General features: G+C 34.0%; 1 protein-coding gene across 1 annotated transcript in view; it reads left to right on the top strand.

Moving 5' to 3' along the window:
- Positions 1-21209, top strand: part of LOC107453622 (ankyrin repeat and BTB/POZ domain-containing protein 2) — a gene marked incomplete in the record, with an annotated part of 89464 nt that overhangs the window by 58047 nt on the left and 10208 nt on the right. The window contains 10 exon segments of the mRNA XM_043046411.2: positions 2153-2333; positions 3715-3867; positions 5746-6004; positions 7069-7170; positions 8883-8976; positions 10803-11074; positions 12321-12492; positions 13832-14010; positions 14100-14205; positions 18838-19025. Coding sequence (XP_042902345.1) covers positions 2153-2333; positions 3715-3867; positions 5746-6004; positions 7069-7170; positions 8883-8976; positions 10803-11074; positions 12321-12492; positions 13832-14010; positions 14100-14205; positions 18838-19025 — 1706 coding nt within the window.

The following is a 21209-nucleotide window of genomic DNA, read 5'->3' as shown; positions in this document are numbered from 1 at the left end:
TGAGGGTCCAACTTTTAAAAAAAATTGTTTTGATGGTATATTCCTGAGAACCATCAAGAATTCCCATTAAACCATCATGGAAATGTATAGTTCGAACCATCATGGACCATCACAGATCGTTATGAGAATCAAACTTCTCTTGATGGTTAACCATCATAGTATTAAAGTAGCATTTTCCATCATGCAATGATGGAAGTTTGTTGGCATATCAAAAACCAGGAACGCATAATGGAAAATGTTGGATGGTGGTGACCATCAAATGATGTCGGACCATCATGAAACACTCGGAAATCAATATAAACCATCAAAATGTTCTGATGGGACCATCAGGAATTTTGACTTGGGTAGACTGGATAAGACCTGGATTTTTTAAAGTGAACTTAATTTGGTACTTTAGTTATCTATTTTAGAAAATAATTTCACAAATGCTTTCGAAAATTAATCTACGTATTCTAATCTACACGCATCACAAATGTAACTACTTTAATGTTCTTTGATAAATGTCGTGTCCGCCATCTTTATTAAATGAGGGAGGGAGAAAAAAATGGCTGCTACTACAAGTACCCAATAACCTTAGATAAAAGATTAAATAACTGATAAATCCCGTCAGACGTGATAGACGACTTAACCTTAATGGAAAGTCAGAAGAGATCATTAGAGGAAAAGTCATGCTTTTTGTTAAAGAGTTATGAGTCTAACCATTCAATTATTTAGATGCACTCAGTTTTATCAGTTTTGATTCGATTTTGATGTCCTAAAGGGTATTGAGAAATTACTGAAAATTTATGTTGCATCAATGGAACGTGTGCCTTGAGTTATTTCAATTAATTTTATGATAAAATAATTGAGATGTTATTGCATTTTGACGTCCATTCTTTTTCTCAAACGGGCAATCAAGGAAGAAAAAAAAGATTTTAGTCGAACTTGTCTTGTGTGAGGACAAACGACGTAGCGTAATCGGATGAGTAGAGATTATTTGGGTTCCGGACGGATATTTTTATCAAAATATTTTCATAATGCTGTTGTACTTTTCTTTTAATATATTTATATAATTAGAACCCGCTCTAAGCATTCGCCACTTTTCCAAATGCGATAAAATGCGTTTCGCGAATAAAATTGTTTTCAGCGAATGATTTTTTCCACCAGAAAGAAATTAGAATTGCATTAAAATGAATTTTTCTAAACAAATCAGTACTTACTGTAATCAAATAAAAATTACTGATTTTTTTTTTATATCCGTCGTTGAACAGCTGACTCAATTTTTGGTTTTACGACTACTAATGTTCAACTCCGTAGCCCTGTAATTTTGAACCAATCCGGAAAACAAGGAAACTCCTGGATCAGTATCCCCAGACGTATTGATTTGTTATGTAAACATGGAGGATTTTGTGACTCGGAAGATTTAACGTGCATCAGTCACCATTTGCAGATTCTCTGTGTAATAAATGGTGATTGATGCACGTTAAAATCTGTCGAGTCGCAAAATCCTCCATGTTCCCATAACAAATCAATACCTTTGGGGGTACTGATCCAGGAGTTTTCTTGTCTGCTGGATTGGTTCAAAATTACCAGGTTACGGAGTTGAACATTAGTAGCCGTAAACCCAAAAATTGGGCCCGCTGTTCAACGATGGATATTAAAAAAAGAAACAAATCAGTACTTTTTATTTGATTACAGTAATCTTCGGTAGATGCGCCACATATTCTATTAGAATTAGGTCCACATAATTTCGTTATCTTGCAACCATGTCACCTTTTTTAACAATACATCTCTAAATAACTAAAAAAAATTTTCACTTCAAACACATCAGAATGACTTAATATCATATGAAATACAGCAGATTTCAGCTCAGAAATTGTATAATTTATTTCTTTTATTTTAAAAAAAAGTTATCTGTTTCAAAACATCTCCTCATAGAATAAGCTGTAGTAAGCAGCTGTATACTTTCCATCTGGAAGTAGAGCAGGTCAAGAGCTCGAGATTGTTGTTGTTGTTTAAATTTTTAAGGCATCATCCATTTATAAGGCTATATTAATGTAGAAATAAAATATGTCTGTATAATGCTACGATTTGAAAACGCTTTCTTAAAAACCAAATTAATTTAAGAAGTTGCACGTCTTACTAAACAGCTTAAATTCCTTTTATGAATCAGGTGATGTTTTGCGTAGAGTTGTGCAGTACTATCAGCACATGACTTTCGTAACGAACCGCTGCAGTCTCGTCTGGGGTCCTTCAGCACTGCACGCCCTCTACTACTTCATGAGATGCTCCCAACTTGAACACGCCGACCATACCAACCACAGAAGTCCTGTGCAAGAGCTTGTCTATGAGAGGTAATACTATTGTAGCTTCATTAAAATACTTTTTGATGATATCCTACAGGTTCACAAATGGGTACTTGCATTTCAAGAAGAAGACATCCAACTTACAAGTATCCCATTGCACCTGTTCAAAATATTGGTACAGTTAAACTGTGGTTACGATGTGTGAGTTTGCATTATTATTTGTAATGTGCCAAGCTGAACTATACTATTAACCTTCAATTTATTGTTACTAATTATTGCTTATTCTTTCGATCATTTAATTATATGAATCATTAAATTTGCTGTTTGCTCGTTTAATACTAATGGTTTCATTTGAACATGAATAAGGTATGGATGCAACGCAATTCGCTATTAAGATTGCAGAAAATACACATGTTACTCGTTCCTGTTGCAGCAAATTTGCGCTGTGTTATGGTTTAATTTGGACTGAAATGTGGTTAAATTTAACACTTTATTAAAATTGCTGCAAATTTGCATGATATCGTGATTCGATTTGTACAGAAACATGATTCAACTCGACACTTCATTAAATTGTAGCAAATTTGCAGGATATTATTGTTTAATTCAAACAGAAATATGGCTTTTTTTGAGCACCCCATTAAGATTGCAACAAATTTGCATAATAGTGTGATTCGAATTAAACAGAAACATGATTCAACTTAATACCTCATAAAGATTGCAACAAATTTGCACGATATCATAGTTCAATTCGAAGAGAACCGTGGTTTTGATTCAACACCTCATTAAGATAGCAAAAAATTCCGAGAGAATCATAGTTTTGATTTAACACCTCATTAAGATTGTAAAAAATTCAAAGAGAATCATGGTTTTGACTTGACACCTCATTCAATTTGAATGGAAACATAAGCATAAATCGTTTCAACTTAACACCTCTTAAAAGATTGCAAAAGATTTGCACGATATCATCGTTCCATTCGAAGAGAATCATGGTTTTGACTGCACACGCCATTAAGATTGCAACAAATTAGCATAATAGTGTGATTCGATACAAACAGAAACATGATTCAGTATAATACCTCATGAAGATTGCAACAAATTTGAACGATATCACTGTTCAATTCCAAGAGAATCATAGTTTTGATTCAACACCTCATAGTTTTGATCGCACAAAATTCGAAGAGAAGCAAAGTTTTGATTTAACACCTCATTAAATCTGCGAGAAAAAATAAATCGAAGAGAAAAATGGTTATGACTTAACACCTCATTCAATTTGAATGGAAGCATCAAACAATTCAACATCTCCCTTAATGTTTCATCAAACTTGCGCGTGACATTGTGGTTCAAGATATCAATCTAAAAACGATTGTACTTTTAAAGATCTTTAAACAGTGTTGTTTTGTTGCTAAAAATGTACTGGTTTTTCTTTCAGACCCTATTTAGTTCTGCCTCCTCTCATTGAGTGGGTGAGAGTGGCCAGTGCTCATGCCGAACACAGGAGGTCTCAAGTAGTTGATAAAGACGATGTCATGCAAGCTGCTCGATTACTTCTTCCAGGTGTCGACTGTCCTGTCAGAGAATTCGGGTGAGTCTGAGTATTTAAATTCTTCTAGACTCATTTCAAGAGTTATCTTACACTGAAAAATCAACCCAGGGGATAAATTATGTCTCTCATAGTTGCATCAGACTGAAATATAACACCCAAATTAGAAAATTATAGGTGTGTGGCACCATTAATACTCAACTTATGACAGAGATTTTTCGTTGTCCAATAAATGGTTGACCGTGCAAAGCTGAGCACAGACGGCGCTAGGATCTAAAATTCGTCGTCAGGCGATATGTAATCGGTAATTTAAAGAAAACTCCGAACTACAATACATTTTATTTCCGTTGATAATATAATCAATTTTAGATTTCTTAGTTAAGTGGGAGGACTATAAATGTAGATTTTATTTGACACTACCAAGTAAAATATAAAACAACTTTATTAACTTCTGATCTAGTGGTCGGATTGTCGCTCAGTTTTAATGGTTTGGGGGCGAGAGTTGTGCAGTTGGTATTTTCAGTTATCATCGAAAATCAGGTACAGAAATGTGCTTTCCCTGAATAAACATATAGTTTTCGTTTATTGAAGGATTTGATTCTTGACTCAGGGTAGCCGCATTCAGAAAAATAAGGTCGTTATAGTTTACAGTTTTGTTTCCTTTATGTTGGTTTCACTTTTTTCAAGCTAAAGAGTAAAAAGAAAAAAAAATCGCATTTTTAAATTTTTAATTCTCAAGAAATATTTGATTCCGTACAGATGTTTGATTTTTTTTTAGTTGAAAATTACAGAGGGAAAAATGCTGCAAGAATTTTTATACCCTATAATTTAAAACTTTCTGATCGTAATTATGATAAATAATGTAAAAAAAATACTAAGTAACAATGAAAATTTATTTTTTACATGGATAATACCCGCGGATAAGCAAGTCATATAATTGAGTACAAAATTTATTTGAGTAATTTTATTTGGTTTTTTAGCGATGTCGAGTTCAGAGAAAACACGTTTTTGTGTCTGATTTCTTTACTTCCGCACAACATGGTGTGTCGCGCTTTTGAAAAGTGCTTAAAGGTGCTTATATCCGATTTTTAAAAGCCCTTAAAGGTGCTTTTAACATTGGATACTTTAAAATGTATTTAATTTTCCCTTTTCGAAAATGAGATTTTTTTCCTTTACCATGTCAATTTTTGCCACGTATTATGCGAAAGCGAGCTTTTCACATTGTTCTATTCAACGTTTTCACAATTCATTTAACCACAATCTATTTCAGCGTACCTTTGGTCGATAGCGCATGAAAGCGCCAATCATTTTACATGTTTGATGAAATATTTGCGAGTCCGCAAGTGCGTATACTGAGCTGGATTCGGTGAGATTATTGCATTCTCATGTGTGCAACTCTGCTGCATTTTGCAAGATATTCTTGATTTCAAGCTTCATTTTCCACCCTCAGAAATCGAACCGAAAAATCTCTATCATTTTTTAACGGCCAATATAATCAAGAAAAGAGTTCTTTGTCAGAAACTATTTTATCATGATCTTGTAAGGTCTTTGAAAATTACTTTGAATTTTAAATTTTAATGTATTGCTTAAAAATATTTTTGATTGCTTAAAAAGTGCTTATTTTTTTGAAATATTTGACTACGCACCCTGGCGCAAATATTTTTGTATATTTTAAGGTTAGTCTCTCGAATCTTTAATATTGCATCTTACAGATACCTTGAAAAGCCAATCATTAGATCAAAAGTTATTCCATATTTCATTATGCGTGCTGTACTTTCAGCAAAAAATTCTCGATGATGTTTAAATGTGTGCAATTGTCATTGATCAATATAATTGATATTTCGTCTTTTAAGAGAGTATTTTCACACATTGCATTTATACGGAGTTAATTTTGTAATTAATATTTGATGTGTTTTCCAGAATCTACGATGACCGTTTACACTGCTGCAAGAGGTCAGACGATCCAGAATGTGCCAGAATGTTAAAAGTTGAACTGGCTTTCCGTATGCTGGCCAGCGGAAGGACAGATCTCGTACCACATGCTCTCCAACTCCTACCTCCAAGTCATGTAAATACATTTAACGAACAGGGTTTGAGTCCCCTTATGGTGGCATGCATCCGTGGGGACGAAGCTATGGTCCATATCCTCTTGGATGCCGGAGCTGATGTTGATCTGGAAGTAAGATGGCTTCTATAACAGTTTGAACGTAATACACAGGTGTAAGAGAATCTGCAGAGTTGATCGATTATCTCTAGAACTACTGGATCGATTTTAATGAAATTTGATATGTCCGTACATTGATACAATACAAAACAAATAATCTTTCAACAATTGTAATACAACACGCATGATTGTGCTTAACACTCGTTGGAGTCGGAAGGTATGAAATTGCCGCAGGAAATGATCAACTGCCTTATTTCAAATATGAAATCACACTGCAAGGCTTGTATAGTGCGGCTCTCAGGAGAACTCCTCCAGGCACCCGTCTCGCGTTATGACGGCTTCTATGGTTACGTGGAAAAGTCACTTCGAATAGGGTTGTGGGGTGAATAGTTTTGTTTTAATCTTGGCATAGGTCGGAGTCAGTAAACAAATCGACACTTCCTTTCCTCCATTTCACCCCCATTAGAAATGTGCTCTCGCTTGTTACCATAGTAGCAGACAGCTCCAGACTTTTAGTCTGGAGGAGTTCTCCTCAAAGTGGCGTTATATATGTGTAAGAGGGGACCTTACCCCCTATTTTTTTTAATTTTATTTAAACGACTTAAAACTCCTCATGCACCACAAAGTATAGCATGAGGCTTACACTTTGTGGTGCATGAGGAGTTTTAAGTCGTTTAAATAAAAATAAAAAAATAGGGGGTAAGGTCCCCTCTTACACATATATAACGCCACTTTGAGGAGAACTCCTCCAGACTAAAAGTCTGGAGCTGTCCCCTATTAACTTATTGTTTTTGTTTACTCTTCTGTTTCATACCTTCTGACTCGGGTTACGCATGGTCATGCGTGTGCATTACAATTGTTGAATGATTATTTGTTTTGTATTGCATCAATGTTTGTACGCATCCAATTTCGTTAAAATTGGTCTAGTAGTTCTAGAGATAATTGAGCAAGTCTGAAAATTCTCTTAATTTTTTGCACCCATGTAGAATGTCATGCTTGTTTTTAAATGAATCCTGACATTATACGCTATTTGTTTTGAATGTCATTTATTACAACATTACTTTTTATTCCTCCCATAGACTCCAGCTTCAAGTAGTGCGTATCCATGCGTCAATCCGGAAACTCAACACTGGACAGCTTTGACTTACGCAACAACGCACGGGCATTTGTCTGTCATAAAGGTAAGGAAGCTTTATTTCTTTAAAAGAAGTAATATAATTTTTTTTTTTTTTTTTTAAATTCAATTCATACTTAGGTCAGCAAAGAAAAATTTTATTTTATTAACTTTTTATTAAATAATTAAAAATTTTTCTCCCATATAAGACTAAAATTAATTAATGAATTAATATTTTTATAAAACTGTATTAACATCAAGTATCATCCACATTATGTACAAAAAAAAGTATTTGTACTTGAGTGGATGAATTAAAAGTATTTTATTAAGGATTGAATATTTGAACAAGATATTAGGGGGAGTGTGAACTAACAGTAGGAATTGAAAAAAAAGGGGAGAGCGTGGTATCAGATAACTATAAAAGTATGAATTTGGTGGCGTGGACCACGCGTACTACCACGTAATGCTCTATATTGAATTTATCTCACACAGCGAATATAAAATAATTAAGTATTTAAATGCGCGCAATAAACTATTTTTTGTTCAAATAGAGCTATAAGTTAGAAATGATCACTGATATTATTTTTAAGATATGTGAAAAACTGAATGGCTTATAGTAAAATTTAAAACAATGACTAACGCTTAACCCAGGGATGGGCAAACTTTTTTGGTCGAGGGCCAAAAATCAAGAAAATTTTTTTTTGGTGGGCCAAGGTAAGATCTTCAAAATTTAAGAAGGAAAAAAAAGCGATATACAAGTTTTAATTTAAATATTTAGTGGGATGAAGGAAATTGCGATTTCAATTCTAAAAGTTCCTTATATTAAGGTTCGAAGTGAGATGTGCTTATTTTAAGGAACAAGGCTAAATCCTTTTCTGTTAGTCTACTTCTGAAATAATTTTTTCTAAGGTTCATAACTGAAAACTCTTGTTCACGTATATAAGATTAAGCTAACATAGCACTGATTTTCTGGGCGTGAAATTTTAAATTTTGGAAACTAGCTTTTGGTAATGATTTGTCAAACTTAGGCATATTTAGAAACAACTGCTTCAGATGATTGTTAGATTGTCCGCTCTTTGGAGCGTAAAATGCGCAGTCTGCCAAATGTGAAGTACAATTTACCTATATTAGATTCCATAAGTCAGCTCCTCGAGAAAGACAAACGCTAGTTGGAGCCAATCTACGGCCATTCTATAAAGAACTTCTGCTTTCAGCATTTTACCAATAGAAGCTGTCTGTGCTAACTATATCCTTCAATTTATGTTTTGTAGAACAAAAATAGAGAAAGTAAAAATGTCATCAGTACTTTGTTAAAAAAGGAAAAACAGAAATAATTTTAAACATAGTCGACAATAAAATGGATGTATATTGTTTATATTTGCCGCTGATCGGCAAATAAAAATTCTATCCGCGGGCCGGATAAAATCCTCCGGCTGGCCACAGTTGGCCCGCGGGCCGTAGTTTCCCCATCCCTGGCTTAACCCATCAGATAATTCCATTTCGTTTTTCGCTCTTCCCTATTTAATGAATAAATTAATATTTGAAAAAATCTGTATTAACGTCTAGTATCATCCACTACAAGTTTAAAAAAATGTATTTGAAGTTGTGTGGGTGAATAAATTGTATTTTATTAAGGATTGAAAACTTGAACAAGATATAGGGAGAGTGTAAACTAATAGTAGGCATTGAAAAAAAAGTACTTCATTCTGTTTATTTTAAATGTACAATTGTTTAGTATCCGTTGTATATTTAATTTCATTGTTTGTACATTGTTTGCAGCTTTTGCTAGAGAAAGGAGCTAATGTGGAAGGCGGAGCTCGGCTAAGCGAAGAGAAAATCACAGTCACACCTCTTCAACTAGCCGCGGCATCAGGTATTTATTTTATTGAAATGTATGGTTCATAGTTTTGTAAACAGTGTTAAGCAGCACTGAACAGCCTATCTTACAATGTACTGTTTCTAAACCTTGATATTTTGAACTTCACTCAGATGGTCGGTGGGTAGGTAATTTATTTACGTCGCACCAGTCAAAAATAAATTTCGTTAGATTTACTTAAATGTAAGATTTGAGTTTGAGAACTAGAATCGTTTAGTTAAGCTTAAAAAGAACACTAATTTTCATCAAAAAGTTTTCGTGTTGGTCGTAACAGAGAAGACGGAGAGGGGAAAGTGGGAAAAACCCGATCTTGTCGATCTAGATCAAATTTCGATCTAGATCAAGAGCAGCTGATTTTCGCACTCTGTGAAATAACATTGTTCACACAAAGGACTGTCCATAAGTTCGATGTTGTTCCAAAATTGCATTTAATTGAATTGCGTTTCTTCGGAGAAGCGAGATTATGACATCGTAGTGTAGTTTTGGGAGTTGATTATGTATAGCAACCTGCATAGCAGATCTAATGTTCAATGCAAACTATTTTATAACCGTCGTTGAACAGCAGACCCAATTTGTGGGTTTACGACTACTAATGTTCAACTCCGTAGTCTTATAATTTTGAAGAAATTTTCCTTCGTGGAGGACTTTTTTTGATGGTACTAACCCGCAAATGCGTTACATGGAGAGGAAGACCACTATAAGCCTAACGGCTAAGGGACTCTAACCCATGATCCGTCTACCACTGAGGATATTTCACGTCAGCACTGTTTTCGGTGCAAGCCGGATGCGGAATTCGTATCAACCAGGGGTCGATGCGATTCGATTCCGGATCACCTCATTGGAGGGCGAACGATCCATCCCCTGAGCCATCGCGGCTCTGTTCGAATTATTAAAGAGAAAAACGCTTTTCATCTTTCATATATTTTCAATTTTTGACACTTATGGTTCTTCCTAAAAAATTCCACTGGTATCATAGGCACTGTTTCAAAACATTTTAGAGCGAAATTTATAGCTTCATTTTTATAATAGTTATTGTTATAAACTATAAGCACATGTTAGTTTCTTAAATGCAGAATAATTCACTACAGCGGTTAAAAAAGTAAAGGAAGCTTATGGGCATATCATATGGATGAAAATTGTACAGTAATCCACGGTTGGATGCGTCATACTAGGAGCAGTTAACTGCTATGAACTGGTTGTTGGTGTGTACTTGAGCTCTTATTTTTATGTATCTAAATCATTTTAGTTTTATGTTTTCCAGTAATTACAGTCAAGAACTACATTCAAATAACGACAAAAATAGCTATTTTATCGTAATTTACTGATTTGATAATCAAGTAGTTCTGCAAGTTGGTTTCCAAATTGTAAATTGCGATAAAACAGCTACATTTGGGCGTATTTAAGTATAATTTTTTATCTATAATTATTGAAAAATATTAACCTAACATAAAAGTTAGACAATTTAAATAAATACAAGTACCCTTTAAAGTGCGCGGGAATGTGTGGTCCTTAAACGATAAGCGACCTCCTAGCGGCGCGCGATGACATTTCCGATCATGGGTCCGTTTTTAAACTTTATGATGTTCTCTTTTATCTCATTCAAGTCTCTAACTGCTATACTGAATGTACTTATTTCCTTTTATCCCTTCCAAGTTTCTAACTGCTGTACTGAATGTATTTATTCCCTTTTATCCCTTCCAAGTTTCTAACTGCTGCACTGGATGTACTTATTCCCTTTTATCCTCTCCAATTTTTTTATTACTGTACTGAATGTGCTTATTAATTCTGTATGATAACTAATTTCTGGAATTCGGCTGTTGCAGGGCGTTTGAAACTAGCGGAATTGCTATTGATGCACGGGGCTCATCCATTCCTTTCTACCACTCTGAGGGACACCCTGGCCTACGGGGGTGCTGCTCAGAGGGGCTGCTACAGTGCCATAGCGGTTGCTGGTGCCCACGGACAGCGCACCATGCTCCACTTGTTACTCTCTCACCCAGTCACCAAAAGCAATAAAGATGTTCTCTCTCTGGAAGAGATACTGGCAGAGGGCGCCTCACAACTCACATGTGACAGGAGAACGAACAGGCTGCAGGTGAATACCTCTAAACTATTCATGTTTATAATTTGCCTCAGATTGAGGAAATCTCCGAAGCCAGGAAGGAGGTTCAATCGGTTCACAAGCTTTGCTTTGTGCATGTTTGTGAAGGGTTATTCTGTAATAATCATGGGTACCATTCTAACTGCATGCGATTCACGCACCTGCGTATTGCTCTCGAGATAGATGTAGAACCTGATTGGTGTGGTTTTCACGGGAGAATATTTTTCACCAATTAGATTCTCGTGTTAATTTCAACAGCGACCGGAGCTGCGTGAATCGCATGCAGTGAAAATGACCCTTTAGCGTTCCGAACGGAGTACGTCATGGCACATTATCTAATGCAAATTAATAATTCTAAAAATCTGACTGCATTCGATTCACGCACCTCCGGTCTGCTCTCGAGATAGATGGAGAACCTGATTGGTGTGGTTTTCCGCGGGAGAATATTCAATCGAGATTCTCGTTTTCTTTTGACGGCGACCGGAGTTTCGTGAATCGCATGCAGTGAAAATGACCCTATAGCATTCCAAACGAAGTATGTCTGGTCAAATTATCTAATGCAAAAGCTCCACGATCGGAGATCTCTTGCACTTTTCTGAAAGAGGGAAAAACCTTTAGTTCATTTTCTGAAAAAGGTGCAACTGGGAATAAATGTAAATATATATATTTTTAAAATTTTTGTCAAAATACTGTGCTCACGAGGGCCTTTTAAACGAGGAAAAAAAATCAAAAACACCACTGAAATCGATGCAGCACCAATAAATATGGGACAAGAAATTATCAAATTCTGTTCGACTTACGAGGGTAGTTGAAATGTGATTAATTGCCTGATGAAACTTGGATTTATTGCTAACAATTAAACTGGTTTTATTTATATTCATACCGCTTTTTTCACTGGTGATTCGGCAGGTTTCTATAGAGTTTTTGTTTTTTTCTCCTCGTTTAATATTAATTCACTGCTTTTAATATGTATATTTTTTCTGACTCCAATTTTGACAAGAATTATAAAAATCTATATATATATAACTAACGGAATAACGGAACTTAAATAGAGGCTGGTACCTATCTTTTAATAACTGACACTTTTCCAAATGTGACATTTTATTGTTAAACTGTTCCTTAGTATTGTGAATCATTATATTTTTTACCGATAATGAACAGTTAAAATAGTAATAATGTGACCATTACACTTAAGAAGAATATTGTCATGTTAGTAATGATATCATTAACGAATTTTCAGGTTGTTCCTGTGTCTGTAGATGATTTGAACAAATCTTCAACAAGTATTCCTTCCTCTGAAAACAATCAAGTAATAAAGTTGACCAAAGCCCAGTTGAAATCACTCCAAGAAGCCATGTATCACTGTGCTGAAAATGGACATATCGATATTACGCTCGATTTGAGGAACATAGGTAATACACGTGTATTTAAGCTTTGCTATTGCATTATCTTTAAATTTCGAAATAAGTAAAAACGAAGGTTTTTAGTTTTCATTTGCCTATGATAAAAAATGCTGTGTATCACGGTATATCATAAAAATTAAATTAAGACGTGGCTTGTTTTAACATCATTTATGAAATATTGATATTTTAGATACGGAAATATCAATATCGGTATGGATATTTTCAGTTCAGTTCTTCCTTTCACTACAGTATCAGAGATGTCAATATTTATCGTATTTTACGCCTGCTTTAATTTTCAATGGTTATCTCCAAGTACTGTGTAACGTTCAGAAGAACTCCCCCAGACTAAAAGTCTTGGGCTGTCTTCTGCTATGGTAACAAGCGAGAGTACACCTCCAATGGGGGTGAAATGGAGGTCGATCTATGTCAATATTATGACAAAAATTTTCAACCCACACCCCTATTCGAAGTGAATTTTCCTCCTAACCATAGTCTGCCACAATGCGAGTCGGATGCCTGGTGCAGTTCTCCTGAAAGTCGCACTATATTTTATTTCGTATAATATATCAGTCGTTGAACAACCAGCCCAATTTTGGGTTTACGACTACTTATGTCCATTTCCGTAGCCTTGTATTTTAAGAATCAATCTAGAAGACAAGGAAACTCCTGGATCAGTACCAGTGGTATAATTTGTTGTGGGAACATGGTGGACTTTGTAACTCGACAGATTTAACGTGTATCAGTCCCCATTTACTACACAGGGAGTCTTAGACCGGCAGGGATCGAACCCACGAATTCTTGGATCGAACACGGTTCGAATTAGGATCGAACACGGTTCACCTCACTGGAAAGCGAACCCTCTATCCCCTAAGCCATCGCGGCTAAAAAAAGCCACGTTATATATTTATTTTATATTTTATAACCGTCTTTGAACAGCTGACCCAATTTTGGGTTTATGACTATTATTGTTCAACTCCGTAGCTTTGTAATTTTGATCCCAATCCAGAAGACAAGGGAACTCCTGGATCAAGTATTGGGAGAACTCTACCTTCATGGAGGACTTTTTGATGAAACTAACCAGTATTTGCGTTTCGTGGAGAGGAAACCACATAAACCTCCCACGGGTTTGTCTGACGGCAAGGGGACTCTAACCCATGAGCCGTTTACCACTGAGGATATTTCACGAAGCACTGTGGTTGGGGGAATTCGTATCGACCAGCCATCACTTGGGTTCGAGCCCCGGTTCACCTCAGTGGAAAGCGAACGCTTCATCGCCTGAGCCATCGAGGCTCAAAAGCCGCACTATAGGAAAAGTCCTTTGTTTGCTAAATATTAATTTTTGTGGCAGGTGTGCCGTGGACATTGCATTGCTGGATGAACACTCTAGCGATGGCTTACGAGATGCAAGTCGAACCAGTGATTGACCAACTACTGCAAGACTATCTGCAAGTTTGGCCCGAGGATTGCAGCTCACAGTTTGTTGATGAATGTCTTCCTCTACTTTTCACCATTTTTAGACACAGCAAGGTAAAAGCATATTAATCATTTAACACTTTTTGGCATGACTGGATTAATAGTAGTACAATCATTCTGTATTTTTTTTCTTGTCCAATCAGAAGGAAGGTACAAGCTTGTTGTTGGCGGACATATTCTCTAACTGTTACAGCAAAGAATCTATCAAAGAAATAAGAAATGTCTCTTACATTGGCGGTGCTAGAATAGGTTAGTGTTTCATTATTATTTCAATTCCTATTATAAGTTCACGCTCTCCCTATATATTGTTAAAATTCTCAATACTTAATAAAATACTTTTTATTCATCCATGTAAGTTCAAATACATCTTTTTAAACTTGTGGTAAATGACACTTGATGTTAATACAGTGTTTTTCATTAATTCATTCAGCTTTCATTAATAAAATTTAATTATTTAATAAAAAGTAAATAAAATATAAAAATTTTTCTTGTTGACATAGGTAAGGAATTGACTTTAATTTTTTTTATTCTTATCTTACTTGTTTTTATAATTGGAATTCTTGACTTTGCAAGCTTCTTTAAAAAGCTTAATGTAAATCGTTTTTGTTGCCATAGCTTTTCAAGGACACTTAAATTTGGCAGTATTTTCTGGTTTCATCGAAAATTCTTCCGTTTTTGCATATTTTAAGAGCTTCTAAAGAAATCTCTATCGAAATATATTTTCCACAAAGCTTAATTAAATCAGTTACGTTCACGATAAGTTACAACCATTTGAAATAAATTTGGCATCTGTAGTAATTCAAAATTTCAAATTGAACATAATTTTTCTTATAATTTATGTTTTATTTTGATTTGTAATGGCCATTAATGTAACAGCCTATTTACATGCAATAGAAAAGCATATTTAAATTTACAGGAATCGAAGTTTCTAGGTTTCTTTTTTTGTGAAAAAGTATCACTGTAAAAAATGCATAAAATTTTTTAGCAGTCGCTACATTTTACGTTTAATATTAGTATTTCAATATAAGTATGAGCAATAATTTGATAAAGCTACTTATACTTAATGAATTAAATACGTAAATTTGAAATTTTAAAGGGGTTTATTTTAAAAAATATGAATTTTGTGAAAAAGCACTTTTTTATAAATTTGATTTCATTCAGATTTTAAAACGGCGTCGAGTTTTACCTGGTTCGGCTCCTGGTTATTAGCGTGACATAATTTTTATATTTTGTGATTAAATTTCTCCCAGTGACTTAATTTACACAAAGTGTCTATTATTCCATAATAAAGAACTAACCCCCCTCTTCATTGCCGCTCACTAACCCCGATTGTTGGTTTTATTATTGTTTCTTGGCAAAAAGCAGTTTTTCAACTTAAGTTAAAATTATTCACTTATATGTATTAAAAGGAATTCGCGATCGCAACGCTCGAGTACGCCGTCTAGCGGGAGCCTGTAAATATCGGACATTAATTTATCACGTTTTCATTTAGTTCCATCGAAATCATTGACTGAATCAGACGCCATTTTTTAGCAGCAAATAAGAAACAAAATTTCCCTAAGGAAAAGGCCGAAGAACTTGAAAAAAATCTCCAGAATATTAGTAAATCTTTCAGGAACAGAACACGCCAAACATTTGAAGAAAAATTCCTCAATAATTTTTAATTTCTATTATCAACAAACTTGCAACTGATGACTTCCGATTTCGGATACTGTTACAGATGTGTGTATTAAGGTAAAATGCATTTCTTCTGTCTTCAATTCATTACGAATTAAAGTGAAGTCAACATTGCTTTCGTCATTCCAGTGAATAAATATGAATTCAGAACATACAGAATTGTAATAGTTATAGCATATTCTTCTTCGTTATAGAATAGTATATATTTCTGTATCCATATAATTCGGAAAACAACAATAAAAAATTATCCAAGTTACTTGAAATAGTGCCATTTGTGCTGATTCTTAATTAATTTAAATCGTTTTCTTGGTAAGTTTTTTTTAATTTTGAAAGAATAAGTTCAACTAGAATTCAGCTATTCTGTTTTTAGCTACATATTCAAATTCATATCAATTATAAAATTTTGCTGTGTAGTATGTTATCTAAAAGTAATGAAGGTATAAACTATGTATCTATTATTTGAGAATAAAGTTTTCAAACAAGGAACTTATCATTTTGGAATTCTCCGGGAATCATAAATCAGGTAAGTGCAATGATTTTTACAATAAAAAATTTGCTTGTAAATATTTTTTTTTCATTTGATGATGGTTCTCTACAGAATGGTTTTTTACGTCTGATTAAGAACTATAAGAATAATAAAAAAAGAAACAATATGAAAGTTTTTATTTCAATGTTAATAATTCTTAAAATCGTTTTTTTTATCCTAAGAATTCTTTATTTTCCGTTTTTTAGTTTATAATTTTTTGATAAAAATTGTTCTCAAAATACTTTTGAAAAATTAAATGGTATAACATTATGTGTTTATGTATACTTCTTGTATATTCCAATGTTTGAAATAATATGATTCAGAAAAGTATGGAATAAAAATTCGGTACTTACGACGTATTAACGCCACCGCCGCTACAGATTTGGCGGTTTTTAAGTGCCGCCAATCTACACTTAAAATTTTTGCGACAGTTCATAAAATAAAACACTTTATTTAAAATCAAAATAGTTAATTGGATTTCGGTGGAAAATGAGCCGATATAGAGTTTAGCATAGATTCAAAACAATCATATCGCCATATGAACTCTGATGAATAAGATTCCAAATGAAATAACATTTCCAAAACGTACGTTTGCCAAGATAAAGTTTTATGTTGTGGGAATTGGTACATTTTCGTTTTTTCGGTAAAATATTTCCCTCCTGAAAAAATAAAATTGCATCTTGTTTTGTTTTTGGCAAATCCCAAAGACGAATATTCGTAGCACTAAAAATGGCGACAAAAAAGAATTGTTTTTTTGTTTTTGTTTCGTCAGCATTCTTTATTTTACGTTTCTTAGTTTCTAAATAATGATTTTTATTGAAACTTGAAATTTTTTGATAAAAATTGTTGTCAAAAAACGTTGTTTACAAAATTAAATTTCATAAAATTATGAGGCTTATGTATACTTTTTGTTCATTTTAATTTTTGAACTAATATGATTCTTAAAACTATAGAATGTAAAGTTTAAATGGGCCTTTCATGTTATATCATTAAATTTAGTAATACTATTTCTCGGGCATTAGGTTTTAACTCTTATAAGAATATACATATTTTTTTCTGTTAATGTACAAATATTTTTCCGATGTGTTTTGGATATTCCTTCTCTAATAAAAAGAGATACCATTTTGTTTTCGGTTGTACAAGAAAGAAGATCAAGCATTTTTCTTTTTTAAATTTAATAAGCCACATTAAAGAAGGAACGTTGCAATGCTACACGCTACATTAACGACGTCTCCAGAGTAACTGAATGACGGTTCATATAGAAATCGCAGGTATGCGTCTCATACAACAACGCCCCCTATAGTTCGTTGCGATCGCGAATTCTATTTGCTTACGCTTGTGCCTCCACTTCCAACGTCCAAATATTATTATCTATTTAGTATTATAAATATTTAGATCTATTGGTGAACAGAAGTACTTTTTTTAAGTTATCATTTGTTAAAGTAACATATTGTTATGACAAATTATTGTTATATTGCTGAAACAAATTTGATGAATTCATAACCGTAATTTAATATTTTCGCTTTACAAACTGGCGGATATATTAAATACTATTTTTGCTTGCATCTCATTGTACATGAAGCTGATTTCTAAATCATTTAACAGATCTCTTTAACTGTTATTTATAACAGTTGTTATTCGCACAACAATAATAATTGTAAATTTTGACCACCTTTCTGAATAACTTTATCTTAAAATGTAGCGCAGAATTACATAATAATTCATTGCATGCGTTGCTATGGCGATCGCTGCTATTTAATAATTTTTTTAGAATTTTTTTTTTTCACCAGCAGTCATTCTTAATGTATTTACATAATAATAATTCAAAGTATTTTTATATTCTTTTTTGTTATTAACTTATAATGACTGTCTTGGCGGTGGTTTTAATATGAATATGAATACTAAAGAAGGAAGGTGACGCCTTGAAACACGTACATAGGCAGGATTTGAAAACCAATCCGACGACAAACATCAATTGAGACAGTTTTTGGAACCCACGATTTGAAATGTTGTGGCGTTTATGGGAGTCAAACCAGGAAAAAAAATGACCAACTGTTATGGGTACTGTTGTAATCGTAATGAAGCTGTGGGGATGGTAGCTATCGACAATGTCGACCTTCATCTATGAAAAGGTACCCCAACATAGAATCGAGATCTTATATACATTGTTGATGCTACATTATCCACCTCCTCACGCTGTTGCTACTCAGTCTCGATCACACACAACGTCGGCCTGCATACACTCGACTGCTAATGGCAACACAGGAGCAACCACGACTGTGAACTTAATACAGCTCTCACGATCAGCAAAAGTATGGTTATCTTAATACCGCTCTCCCAGCTTTTCACAAAACAGCAATGAACCAACTAGTGGTATCCGTTCATCGAATTCTAACACACAAATAATTCTGGTGGGGAAGTACTGTAGTGTGTCTACCACTACAAATTTTTTTTTATATATACTTCCTATTTGTATTTATTTTTATCGTATTGCATTATAATGTTAAGCAATTGATACGCGAACGTAAACAAGTGCAAACCGGTTTCAGTCGGGTAAAAACAATAATTCTGTATCGTATCAACTGATAATTGAGAATTTACATGGAATCTTATAGTACGTCTAATAATTTGGACTGTAAATACAGAAATATAATGAATGTTATTATCTAAATTTCTAGATCCAACTTATGTGAATAATCCAGAGATGTCCGACGTCCAGTTCCGAGTAGAGGGTCGGGTGTTCTATGCTCACAAAATCATCTTAGTGAATGCCTCACCGAGATTTAAGTCGATGCTCTCCACAAAATTCTCAGAGGGAGTTCCTCCCGTTGTGCAAATTAATGACATCCGATATGACATATTTCAAGTAAGTCATTCATCATTTGATTAACGGTGCATTATTAATAAAAGTGTTACCATTCATTAATAAAAAAGACTCTTCATTAAGCGTTAATTAATGAAGCCTAACGCTTAATGAAGACTCTTCATTAAGCGTTAGGGTTAATTAAAGGCTAATGATAAGGTTAATTAAAAGAATACTATGCATGTTTGATGGTAGGTGGTGGATGATAAATGGTTGACTACAGATGTGTGATATAAGTATATATTGTCGAAGCCTTTTCGCCCAAGGGAGAAAATAAAGGCCAGAGAGCCTAAAACTTGAAGAAAGGCTTTACTCTTAATACTTTATACAAATTGAAAATAATTGAGGTGTCCGATAACAAGAAAATTGATGAATCAAAAACAACCTAATCTTCAGGACCATACCAGGGTGCGTAGCCAAATCTTTCAACAAAAAATAAGCACCTTTTAAGTACTTTTTAAGCAATATATACGTTGTCAAAATGCAAAATAATTTTCAAAGACTTTACATGATCATGATAAAATAACTAGTTTCTGACAAAGAACTTTTTTTTTTATTGATTATGTTTTAGTTATTATAGAATGTTCAAGAGATTTTTCGGTTCGATATCAGAGGGTGGAAAAAGAAGCCCGAAATTGAGAATGCAGCAGAGTTGCATATGAGTGTGCAATAATCTCACCGAATCCAGCTCAGTACATGCACATGCGGACTCACAAGTATTTATTTCTTCAAACATGTAAAATGATTGGCGTTTTCATACGCTATGGAAACACAGGACGCCGAAATGGATTGTGGTTGAATGAATTATGAAAACGTTGAATAGAACAATGTGAAAAGCAACCTTTTGCATAAAACGTAGCGAAAATCGACAAATCTCATTTTCGAAAAGGGAAAATTAAGCACTCTTTAAAAACACCCAATGACAAAAGCACCTTTAAGGGCCTTTAAAAAACGAAAATCGAAAATAAACACATTTAAACTCTTTTTAAAAACGTTACGCACCATGCACATTATTGAGACCATCAGAAATTGAATTTTAAAAAATTTTCTGGTATCAAATTGACGCTTAGGAGAATGCCATACTACGGGAGAAACTTTTAATGGCAAATTTTCTTTCACCTTTAAAATTTAAAAGAAAGAAAAAGTGAGTACAGACACACTTAGAGAAAGCAATGAAGTTTCAATTACTGAAAAAAAAAATCAAAATATCGAAATGAAAACAAATTATTGGAAGAGAACTTCTCCATGCCGAAATCCTAAGTTATCTTCTTATAATTTATTACTCATTGGCAAAATGAGTCTTGGTTCGGGTTTGATGGCGTCCACACACTTTTCAACTGTGTTCAAGAGTAATAGTAAACAATGCGCATGCGTTGCTATGACGACCGCTGCTGTTTTTATTTTTATTTTCACTAGCAGGCATTTTTAATGTATTTATATAATAATTTAAAGTATTTTTAAGCTCTTTTTTATTAACTTATAATTACTGGCTTGACGGTGATTTCAATATAAATATGAATGTTGAAGAGGGAGAAGTATTTTGTGACGTCTTGAAACACGTACATAGGCAGGATTTGAAAATCAATCCGACGACAAACATCAATTGAGACAGTTTTTGCGACCCATGATTTGAAGTGGCCAATTAAAAAAGAAAAAGCATTTGACCAATAGGTAACCAGTAATCGTAATAAGGTGATCACAACTTTTTTGTTGATTTTTTTTAAGCTAAAATTTTTGCAATTTGATTAAGGTTCATTTTTTAATTTTATTTTGACATTTTAAAAGTTTCTTTTCAGTATTGGAAACTTCACGGCTTACTTTGGGTTCGTCTGAACTCACTTTTTCCATACTTTAAATTAGTTATGAGAGGTGAAAGAGAATTTGCAACGAAACTTTTCTCCAGTAGTATGGCGTCCTCTTAAGCAGGTTAGCTGGAATCTGAGCAAAAAAAATTTCCGTCCCACTAGAAAGTTAGGACTTTGGTTAAGAATTAACGAATTTTTGTTGAGCTTATGATACTTATTTAGAAAGATATTTTATCAGGGCTCGAAAAACAGCCGGTCCGCCCGTCCTCGACGGTCAAAAATTCTCCGCGGACAACGAATTTCTCGAATCCGACGTCCGCGCGGACGGCCATTTTCCCGTTAATGTTCGTGATACATTTTCAATTTTTGTTATCTTACAAGA

The sequence above is a fragment of the Parasteatoda tepidariorum genome, chromosome 5 (assembly GCF_043381705.1).
Source record: "Parasteatoda tepidariorum isolate YZ-2023 chromosome 5, CAS_Ptep_4.0, whole genome shotgun sequence".
NCBI classification, from domain to species: domain Eukaryota; kingdom Metazoa; phylum Arthropoda; class Arachnida; order Araneae; family Theridiidae; genus Parasteatoda; species Parasteatoda tepidariorum.
The sequence above is the reverse complement of the archived record's forward strand: the minus strand, read 5'-3'. Positions and strand labels throughout refer to the sequence as shown.